The 11,774-nt window shown below is 36.0% G+C and overlaps 2 protein-coding genes across 2 annotated transcripts; one reads left to right on the forward strand and one right to left on the reverse strand.

Moving 5' to 3' along the window:
- Positions 1-556: 556 nt before the first annotated feature.
- On the reverse strand, positions 557-4,552 carry LOC149798425 (galactose-specific lectin nattectin-like). The gene is made up of 3 exons (XM_089963617.1): positions 4,043-4,552; positions 1,830-2,012; positions 557-818 (listed from the first exon to the last, which is right to left on the reverse strand). Exons 1-3 carry the CDS (start codon positions 4,371-4,373, stop codon positions 598-600), a joined length of 735 nt encoding a protein of 244 aa, XP_089819743.1. The 5' UTR covers positions 4,374-4,552; the 3' UTR covers positions 557-597.
- Positions 4,553-6,880: 2,328 nt separating this feature from the next.
- Positions 6,881-10,943, forward strand: LOC149798426 (C-type lectin lectoxin-Phi1-like). The gene is made up of 3 exons (XM_089960601.1): positions 6,881-7,376; positions 9,759-9,941; positions 10,564-10,943. Exons 1-3 carry the CDS (start codon positions 7,031-7,033, stop codon positions 10,785-10,787), a joined length of 753 nt encoding a protein of 250 aa, XP_089816727.1. The 5' UTR covers positions 6,881-7,030; the 3' UTR covers positions 10,788-10,943.
- Positions 10,944-11,774: the final 831 nt, after the last annotated feature.

An 11,774-nucleotide genomic window follows, 5' to 3' on the forward strand; every position in this document is an offset into this window, starting at 1 on the left:
ATTCCACAACTCCATCTAAATTTACCCATCTACCAGTTTAAAAATGCGGATAAACATTTTCAGTTCGAGGAGAATGCACTAATATGCATTTAAACACATGGACATCCATTTGGAAGCCGCAGTAGCAACATTTATTACAATGTGAAAGCATAACATACACTCGGGCTATTTGTGCCTTAGATTAGCATTTTGATTTGTTACGTACCCATATTTCGTGTATTTTTAGAGGAGGAAAGCCCAATGTAAGTCATCTTTTTCAGCAGTTTTAGATCGAATACAGGGTTAATTTAAAAAATTTTGAATATAACAAACGAAAGCAAAGTTAACATTTATACACTAAGGATGTTATTTTTATCAATTGCGTCATTTATTTTTCAGACTAGTGTTTTTTTCTGGTATAGCCGAGTCTAATACATGTTTGGATCTAACGAGTGTTCACATGAACAATTATAAAAAATATCCACATACGTGTACACTATTTGTACGCTGCCTGGAGTAGTAGCATTGCTTTGTTCCAATGCAGGTACGCAAAGAAAATTTCATGAAATATCTAACATTTTATCCAAGAATCAAAGTTTATTCAAAGATGAAATGGTTTCAAACAATCTGGCAAATAAAGTTTTCTTTGTCATTGCAAAGTTGGTCGTTCAGTTTGTAATCAAAGAGCTTTATAAGGTTAGCACAATCCTCATCGTCGAACCGATTGTCGGGTTGATCCTGTTGCCAGAAAGTGCAGCGAACCTTCTCACCATTCACCCAGTACCACTGTCCTTCTGAGATTATGTCCGTTGCGCCAACCCAAACGTTACTGCATGTACCTAAAGATATAAAGACAAGAAATGCGGAGATGTAACGGATAATGCCTACATGGTGCCAGGTATATAGGGACATCGGACTAATTGATATGTCAAAGAAAAAATGTTGCTATTTACATACTTCAGCGCGTGTTCATAACCTGATCTCACTCTAGTAAATACATTTTGTTAAAGTGGTTAAATGTAGTAATTTGTCTTAAGGGGGGGGGGGTGAACGCGTCACTGCTCTAGCAGGTTCATCTAGATTATAGAGCACCAAGGAAATTTGTCCCAATTGCGTGGAATACATTATTCTAGATAGCCACTAAATAAAAAAGCGAAACCACCAGACAGATTTCAACAATCGTTATTGGGATTCGCACTTCGACTAGCTTCATCGTCTTTGGTTCAATATTATTCTTTGCATATTGTTTGGTTTTATTTCATTGTAAGCATGCAGGGTTTGAGCATTAGTGTAATACGTCATTTTATCTCATGGTACCTAAACTGTGCAATCTGACCAGAGACAACTGGATAAAGAATATTGCAAGCCGAGCTTTCTCTCACTAGCGAGGAGTAAGGGTCTTAACAACATTTCTATTACATTTGAAATACATATTGTAACCACCGGTTACTAAGATTTACTTGTCACATTACTTGCCAATCTGGCAGAAGCAGCCAACGGTACGGAAATTGGCTTTTCTGACAACCAATAATAGTCCATTAATTATAAACATAACGCTTTAAAGTCACAAGTAACTTTGTACGTTTATGTACGTGGCCTTAAGCCCTACACGTACACGTTTACACGCTCCTATATTTAAACTACACCTGATCATTTAATATACAAGCTTAACTGCTAGCCTGTAATAACAATTAGTAATGATAATGACAGAATCGGAAGAAAACACAGAACTAAAAGACTTAGAAGATCACAATCGCAATCAACCATAATCGTAGTAAAAATAAGGAAACGGAACAGATTAGGTGAAGCAGTGGTGGAAGGAAAATATACTGCTGCTGCTGGTACTATACCCCCTTGCGATCGTGACACATCTCTGAAAAAGTCCAAGTTGCTCTCCTTTAGCCAGATCAAGTCCCCACCTTCTTGCTGACAGACTTGTCGGGCTTCAGACCAGGTTTTACACTCGCTGTGGAACTTGTAGCAAAAGTGGTCTTGATAATAATACTCGTACCCAGTGGGACACGTATGCTTGCCTGCAAAAGAACATGTATCAGTCATTGAAAACAACCGACCATCAGCTCCGTACTAGAATGTAATAACGGAAATAAAAAATGAAACAACCTATATGGGGTTATTGTATTTGTTTATGCATTGTTGTACGTGATGGAATGTTGAAAACATTCAAGCGGTAAATGACCCGACTTAAATTATCACCAATTTTTTAAATTTTGTTTCAACAGATATAGATTTATGATGAAACTTATCCAAAATTAAAATTAGTTCATATTGTACGTTTACAAAGACTGTTTATGCATACTTTTAAGTCGGATCTAACTACAAATTGTCCAAATATGCCTATATATCATGCTCCAGCAAATATGGATCTATTAAGTTCATTAAGATCCACGAGTACAAATAAAAGCATCGACCACACTGTACATCATAATTTGCTAATGTACTATACGCGAGCAGGCCAAGATACACATTTACATTTCGAACCAACATGTACGCGTAAAGAGATGATACTTTTAACGGCTTTTGGGAATGTACTACTTAGGAACTTAAGAATGTGGGAATGGGATGGTGCATCATTTGGCAGCAAGTGTGAATAAACTTGTTAAAGCAAATTCCAGACTTTGTATAGCAATACGAGACAAGTGAAAAAGACATGCCATTGTAATGTTTGCAAATAAAAACGTTAGTGTCAATTTGTGGACCTTGCATAAATTTAACATTAAATGTTTCGCTCCTACACTTTGCAACAATTTTTCTTAGTCCTGTATAATCTTGACAGCTGGTAATATATATTTGGGAGGCACCACGTATTGGCCATTAGCAACATTAGAGAATTGTACATGTATTTAGGTAATGGCAGTTGTCAAAATAACCCTCTCATAATGAATATTCTGAACAAATTTCAGATGTTCTGCTGACCCGTTTTTCTGTACATGTACATCGTTCTTTCTGAATTTTATACCATAATGAGCGATTTAGTTTTCTATATTTTGCTAAATTATGGAATCTTGAATTTAAATCTTACAACTTGTGACCACTTGTCAGATTCCCTGTATTGGTGTGGAAGCGTACAAAATGTTAAGATTTCGGTCTAATATATATTTACCATAGACGACCAGCCAGATTAAGCGTCGTTTCATAAAGCACACCGTGTCATTGCATACGACTAAACTAAACACTCCGTGTAAGTTTCGTACTAAGACCAATAACTATCACTAAATAACCACTAATATGTATAGGACTAATGGTACAAATAAAACGTAACATTTACACGCCACGTTTACCGTTACTAGGCTCGTGTTCCGCTGTATATTCAGGATTAGCGACAATCGTAACTGAACTGAGCGAATTACATGTACTTTTCTAAAGCATGCAACTGCTCAACAGTTCTTTAAACTGAAAAATTTCAGCCACACTTTTATGCGTACGTATAAGGTTTGTTTTAAGTTGCGGTCAGGTACTTTTCATCTTTATAAGAGTAAACCTAAGGACCGACAATACCAGACGATATAAACTTTAATATTTAATATTTATATACGTACAAAAGGTGAAAACTGAAATGCAAATGCAAAAAGGTGCAAATAGTCCATTGTATAGCATGTATTTATGAATGTCGTGGGTTACAGGCAAACATGTACGATAATTGACCCATGGGACTTGGTCGATCGGTGAGAAAACAATATGGCAACCACCATTAAATATTTGGAACATGCACTGTATACAAGGCCCAATATGAAAAATAGAATATTCGTTGCATATTCGTATCCGTGTATCACAATAATTCAAACGCAACAGCTCAATTTTGATGTCAGTTTGGTAAACTATTGCACGTAAAATGCAATATCAAATTATCCATTTTAGATTCTATTATTACCTTTTCCTGCAAAAGAAGCATTTACCTATTTAAATGACATGGTTTAAAGTTAATTTACAACTTTCAGCTTATTACGTACTATATGACCATGCCACACCCACCAAAACCTATTAAGCCTATTCTTATTACCAGTTCCCCGCAACGTAGTATTAAACAGCATAAAATAATACTTACTGATCCTGAATGTGGAAGATGCGATGCTCTGTCCCACGTCATTGATTCTCTTTTCCAAGTTTGCAATTCTCGAACTCAAAGCTTTGTATTGCTCTTCAGCTGCTGCTCTAGATTTGTTCGCCTCCGGGCACACTTTCATAGGATCGTCTAGCTGGACGACAGGTAGAGAGAACGCATCATCGAAGAACATGTTCACGCTTCCACATGTCAATGGATAGTCACCAAGACTTACAGAAGTTTGCTTGCATGTAGATTGGGAGCTAACATACGGGACCCTCGTTAACAACTGGTGAAACAGGAGGATTGAATAAACAATATTCATCGTTCTCATTTCTAACTACGTTCTAAAGCAATGTGATGTGATCAATAATGCGTATTCCCACTACGTATTAACTTAAGTACAGAAAAAGTTCGATTTAGCTACCCACATCGATCAGAATGTTTTTATAATGCACACCCGCATGCCTATGAACAGTGGGGAAAATGGGCGCAACTGTTCTTCAAAAGTACGGGTTCCATAAAATTCTCATGCATTATATATACGAACGAAACCAAAAACCGGTTTCATCATCGCGTACAGTGTTACCTGACGGTGAGTTAAATTTAGCCTTAGCTATTTTAAAATACTTAGCTTGGTTAACCCCATACTGCTCGAGCAAAGTGCCCGCAGTGAGAAACCCGATTATCTCAGCTTCCTTGACCTTGGGCTCAACCATAACCAGGGCACATAACATAATACATTTACACTATATTATCGCAATACAGAAGAGTTTTGTCACACAACTGTTCACTTCACGAAAGCAATAAAGTTCATAAAATAATTTACATAGTTAAAAGATACACGTAAATGCATGTATCATGGTATTGTTCAATAAAATGATAGAACATGCATACATACATACATACATACATAGCCAAGGTTGCACCTTAATGCTTAACGTACACGCATTTTATTCTCTTTGTCTGAAGAACATTTACTTGTGAATTATATAGTTTAGAAGTTTCATAGATTGAACATGCCATCAAAATCAGAATGATGCAGTTTCAAGTAAATGGACGGTTTCAATAATGTACCAGTAAATAACCGTATGGGATAGTTACCAGCATTTTTTTAAACTTAAATTACATAAAAGGCCAAGTTGAATCTTATACGAACCTAAATCAATGTTGAATCTGTATGCATTGTATAAATGAATGTCTAATATGTGTGTGATTAGGATTTTTAATGTAGCTTTAACAATGTTTCAATCATATCGCTACGAAGTCTGCAGTGTGGCAGTATATAGTGATGTCTAGCACTGGGGTATCATGCTACAGACATTTAAATTAATATTTCAGTATAAACATCAAGAATTATGTCATAAATATTCAACTTCGTTGACAAGTATGATCACTATATCCATTCAAACAGTAAGTCATCACAATTACATTTGAATAATAAATATAATCAATGATTTCACTGGTAAAGCAAGCACGATTACCAAATTGATTCCACCAGTAAACATTCACCACTACGATTTAATTGAAATATTGTGACGATTAGAGATGTCATCCAAAAATGGGTCTGCCACACTTTTGTAGAAGTGATGGATCCCAAGACCAGCTACCTATCAACTCAATACAGGCAAAAAAAATTAATAATACTAACATCATTATAAGAATATCATGAGCGTACAGGTTATACAACTACTGCAAAATAATCGTCTCATAATCGATGGTTGTGTCACTCACATATTCATGCTTGCATCCAATTTGTAACGAATATGCTAACATGTGCAGTGGAAAAGGCTCTTACAAAAAGTATGTGCCAGACATTGCATTATTCCTTTCCCAACCCAGCCATAGGAGAGGTCTTTTGTGGAATCCATGTAAAATACATCTTGCATTAGTTTATATTATGACAAAATCTTTCCCAAATCTTGCTTCACGTTTCAGCTCCAAAACAAATTTGGACAACAAAAACACCCGCCCACCCATCCAACTCCCACCCTACACCTCTCTAGGTCACTTGCAGGAAGTAATATTTCAAAGTAGCCTAATATATTATATATCCATAGTAATGGCAGTTTTCATAACAAACTTTCCTTTTGACACCCACCCACTTGACCCCACTCAAGCCTTAATACCATGAGCCAGATATGAGATCGGAAAACCCACATACACGATCTATCCAGAGATCGGAAAACCCACATACACGATCTATCCAGAGATCGGAAAACCCACATACACGATCTATCCAGTTATGTGAATTGCCATTCAAGTTGTTCAAACATTAATAGTTTTGCAGTTCTTTAGAACCTATGGGGGTTTAAAGCTTGAAATAAAGCAAGTCTTGCACAAGTTAACATCGAGAGAAGTTTGGTAAAGGTCCAATCAAAACTGCGCCACACACACACACACACACACGCAAACTCACACAAACACACGCACACAGGGCTAATACTACGTTTTAACAAATATCAATCAATATGATGTTAAAAAGTGATAAGTTTTATCATGCAGTCTAGTCCATTATTAATTCCAACTTATATCAAGTGCAGATCATTATATTTCACTTTATATAAGTTAGAAATAATATCAAATTAACTCTAAGTTGTATATTTTTTATTGCGAGAATTTACTCTAATAAGACCGTGCCATGCTTATGATTCCGTCGAAGGAAAGGAAAGTTGAGATAATCGGGTATCTCACTGCAGACAATTTGCTCGTGCATCAGTGGGTGAACCGAACTCAGTATTTTGAAATAGCTGAGTCAAAAGTTAAACCACCGTAAGGCAACTAATTATGATGCAACAAAACCTGTCTACATTTGGTTCCTATATAACACCGGAACAGTGTTAGGCAATTAGTGACACTTGTTTGCTCGTAGGTTAAAGAAGAACAATACCGATCATTTAGCTGAATCGATATTGTTTTGTACTGGACCGAATTCAATTTATCAGAACACATTATTGACCACGTTCTATTTCTTTAGGCACGTCGTTTGAAATGAGAATGATAATTACATCTACTTTACTGATCCTGTTTCACCAGTTGTTGACGCGGGTTGCATATGTTGGCTCCCAATCTACCGAAAATGCTTGCACCCAAAATTCAATGGCAGTTGAAGATCAAGGATCCGCATATAGCGGCGTGAAAATGTATTTTGGTGATTCTTTCTGTCAACGCATCATCCAGCAAGACGTAACAAATGCCATGAAAAGCGCGTGTACGGGGATGACCACACCTCAGGGGCCTAGTGATGAATATAAAGCTTTAACTACAAAAATTGATTCCTTGGATAAGAAAGCTGATGACGCATTGACGAGATTAACAGCTCTCATATTAAGCACCAGTAAGTATACAATGTATTAAGTACTAGCTTCCAACGCTTCCATATTACACGTCTTTACCTGAGCATACGTCGGGGGTCTAAATACAGACAACACGCATCCTGATCTACCCACGCACTAGTAAATCTGGGTATATGGTGTGGTTTATGTTATGAAAAATTGGAATAGACGGATTTGGATCCAGATCTGACTGCATTTTGTGAAACCTATGCAGATTCATTTTATTTGAATTAGGATAGGATTTGCTTTGAATTTAGACGGTACCAGTAAATGTAATTTATAAACAGTACTTTTGCTAAGTAAATATATTTTATACAAGGTCGAAAGGATGGCTGTTAGCAAGGGCTATTTGTAATGGAAGTTGGCTTAACGGGTTGATGTCAATTATCGCGTACAGTAACTTTCGAATTATATATTCGCTTACAATACTCTAGTTACAATGTTATGGGGTCAATCTGTTTCAAGGCAACATGTATTTAAATTGCCTAAAATGTGCAATTTGATATTGTATTGGCCGCGCATTAGATCACGAAATTGAGATATCGAGCAATTGCATTGTGAAATAGTTTGTATGAAGGCTACTAAAGATGCAGTGGGTGCTATTTTTGACTTCTTGCAGTCAACGAGTCACTTGGACTGACAATCCTATTACAAGCATACCTGTCACTCGATGACTATCAATCTTGCAAATTGAAAGTGGTTGTTGTCCTTACAAGTAATGGCAAGAGATTTCTGTAACATTCCTGAAAAACATGTACTGCAAAAATTTGATTTACATTTCTTTCATCGCAACTTTTACCACATGGGTGTTAAGAATTAATCCGCAAATTTATATCAGCTTACAAAATCCATCGCATATGCAGAATTGCAAGTACGATTACTATTGTAGATGTATTCATTCACACCCGTGTGCGAGAAGAGCCGAGTAGCTGTATATTTTACAACATGGTACTTTTTCAGTTCTAGTGGATTTCACTACTGTGACTAATCGAGAATGTTTAACTAAGTATAGCGCAACGTGCTTAACCAAGGTGAAAATGACCGGCATGCATACATATATTTATCCCCATATGCGTTTGTTATGTCGTATATAAAATGAAAATTGGCGTAAGACCAGAACAAGTAAACTATCGCTTGGGTTTTAACAGGTGTGGGGTTAGGATGGAGGGGTTGGACATTCTATCCATGACACAAAATCCACGTTAAATAAAGTTTAAATGTAAATAAACTCGCCCGTGTTAACAGAAGAATATGAACATAAATAGATCTCCTAAGTTACCTTTATCCAATGCATATTTACATTGGAAGTCGGATAATGCAAATATCCGGTCGCAAATTGAAGACTGTAAATATTGGAATTTCCCTTCAGTTGCGAGTGAATTTTAGGAGAAACATGGAATGTGTTATCGGTACTGTGTACCATATCAATGTGACAGCGTACATTGTTTTACTAGTTAAACTTTGGACTATTTCTTACGCACAAAAAAATGAAAGGTTAGTCTTTCATAATCGATATTCCTTTTGAATATAAACTGATAAAAAGATCTCGGATAGTAATGATTTAATATTGCATTTATGCAGCTCGTTGAATATAATGTCCAAGGCTCGCAAAGGCAGGACATTAAACTAGTTTTATAAACCTAATATTAAATCATTATCCATTACCATTTTACTAAACGAAATTTTATTTTGTAGCTTTTGACTCAAAAAGTATAGAAACTTAAATTTTTATTTTGATACAATAGTATGACTGTACAGAAATGTGAGCAGATATAAAACAAATTAACAAATGTGCAAGAAATTACTTTCGCAGTTATTTTTAATTAAAATTGTATACCTTTTTATGTAATGGCCTGTTTTAGATAGCCACAATAGTCATTTCTTACAGCTAGAGCGAATGACTACGTATTGCACCCCTAAACGAACTTGAAATATTACTATTTTCTAAAAGTGCTTTTCATATTCAAATGTGCATGAGATGACGCAGCCGTGGACTGGAAGCAAAATATGCCATTTGGATTCTGAAATTGTGGTTCCTATTGTCGAATAGCATACCCACATCACTCAACAAGGATTAAAAGTGGATATATTCTAGGGAACACCATGTCCTTAAATTGAGCCATACAGAAATTCCTTAAACAGGTAAGGGATAAACTGATTGCTACGAAAACACTTTCATGATGGTTAAATTGGGTTTCATACCCCTTCGTTTGTAAATTTGCAACTCCATCTAATAAAATATAGGATACGAGATTTTCTGGAAATTGAACAAGCACAGTACTGTTGAGATTTCTCTGGAAATAGATACTAGTTTATTGTAATATGAAATTGTGAGCAATAGCAAACTCAAGTTTTCATTAAATGATGCAATGTTTTTTTTCCAGCCAACAAGACGTGTCGCACTGGGTACGATTATTATCAGCAAGACCAGTTTTGCTTCAAGTTCTACAGCGATTGTAAAACCTGGTCTGAAGCTAGACAAGTCTGTCAGCAAGACGGTGGCGACTTGATCAGTCTAAATGATCGCAACCTAGAGTTTTTCAGAAATTTGGCACGAACTAAAGCAGGTATGTATCAGCAGCAGTGTATTTTCCAAGGTCCTAACTTTTTCCTTGTCCAGCATAACTCTTGATCTGTTCCTACTTTATTGGTATTTTTTTACCATTTGTTTTACGGTCTTAATAAATTGGACATTCAATGATTAGGTTTCAGAAGTATTATTTTATATTTAACTAGTTTTGTATTGGTTGTGTTCAAACGAAATTTCTCTGCCATTCGTACGGGTTGGATGTCTGTGCTGTAACCAAAAAACCGCGTGTGTTGTAAACCCTTGACAAAATAGATCTCGCTGTTTCTATTCGATTTTCTGTTATTTCACTCGTGATTCGGACTAATTGTAATATTATTACGACTTCAAAATAGAATAGTGTTTAACCCAATTGAAGTTTCATTATTCGGTACTACTTAAACCTAGTTTTATCCTATAAGAGATTTGTTACTTCAAGATTTCACACAAAATGCATGTACATGGCTACTAAGGCTAATGCTTGTGTATGAAAATCGCGACAACTTTCCTGTCACTTTTGTAAGATCATTTACTTAGGCATACGTCCTTATAAACATAGGAATACCCACTATATCTTTTCAATTCTTTGAAAGTTTATGATCTTTATCTATCTTGTGCTTTAGGCAGTTGCAATAACGTCTGGGTCGGTACAACGGATGCTTCCTCGGAGGGACAGTGGAACTGGCAGAATGGTGAGAAGGTTAGCTCGGCTTTCTGGGCATCTGGTCAACCCGACAATTGGGCCTCGAAGGAGAACTGTGGCGATCTGAACAAGATATTTGATTACAAATTGAACGATGAAGATTGCAGCAACAAGTTACATTATCTTTGCCGGGCTGCTTTTTGAAACAATTCAATAGTTTGATATGAATATTTTAAAAATTAACCAAGAGTCCTCCATGAACTTCGGATATTTCATATTTAAAATATATTTCCATATGTAGCGTTTTATTTTTGAAATCGGCATTGGAATAAACTACTGCACCAGCAGGTAGCAAATGTATATGGTCATTGTTTTCTTTTTGCTTGTTTTATAAATTTAAATGTGCAATGAAGCCAAGCGGCAGAAATATGCTGCAGGGTTAATTCTATTTGTTCCTTAGCTAACGGTCATGTACTTAAATACAACGAAAAAGAAATGCGTATTCAAAATATTACTTTCAATAGAATATGAATACTAAAACGAATTGTAAAAAGCTGATTTGGTTTAATGTTAAATGAAACGTGCATGATAAAATTTCAAGTTCAAACATTTGTGCATTTCTTTGAATATGGTCGAATTTCCTGTCAGTTCTCAACATAATATTGTAGTTGACGTAATGTGCAAGCAAATGTCACATGTAATGTATATGCAAATACATTGTTAACCTTTTAAACAACCAACTGGTCAAAAATTGTAATAGCTTAAAGGCTTACAACGCAAAGCTTCCTAAACATATCTGGCTTCCAGATAATATAAAAGTTAAATCATAAGTCATGTAGATACCCCATGGAGCTAAGAATACGTCACATTTTCTCACGTGTACGAATTCAACATGGGACAACATCAAGCTCTGTCGGATTGTCTTTAGCGCTAATTCGCCCGTCAGTGTACCAGCTGATATTTTTCTACACTGATCTGCTTATAAAAAAGCAAAAGCGGACTTCGTTCCCTCTTGAATCAATTTATGCGTCACATGCAAATGTGCTTTATAAAATTTTAGAGCACTCCCGAAAACTTGATTACGGGAGACTTTAACTGAATTACGGGCGAGACGCCTAAATTCTAAAATGTTTGATCGTCGTTACAACATAACGTTTTCATCACTTCAAAGAAGGGTTTATATCAGATACG

Source organism: Sinohyriopsis cumingii, chromosome 6 (assembly GCF_028554795.1).
Source record: "Sinohyriopsis cumingii isolate HCF-2022 chromosome 6, ASM2855479v2, whole genome shotgun sequence".
In the NCBI taxonomy this organism is placed as follows: Eukaryota; Metazoa; Mollusca; class Bivalvia; order Unionida; family Unionidae; genus Sinohyriopsis; species Sinohyriopsis cumingii.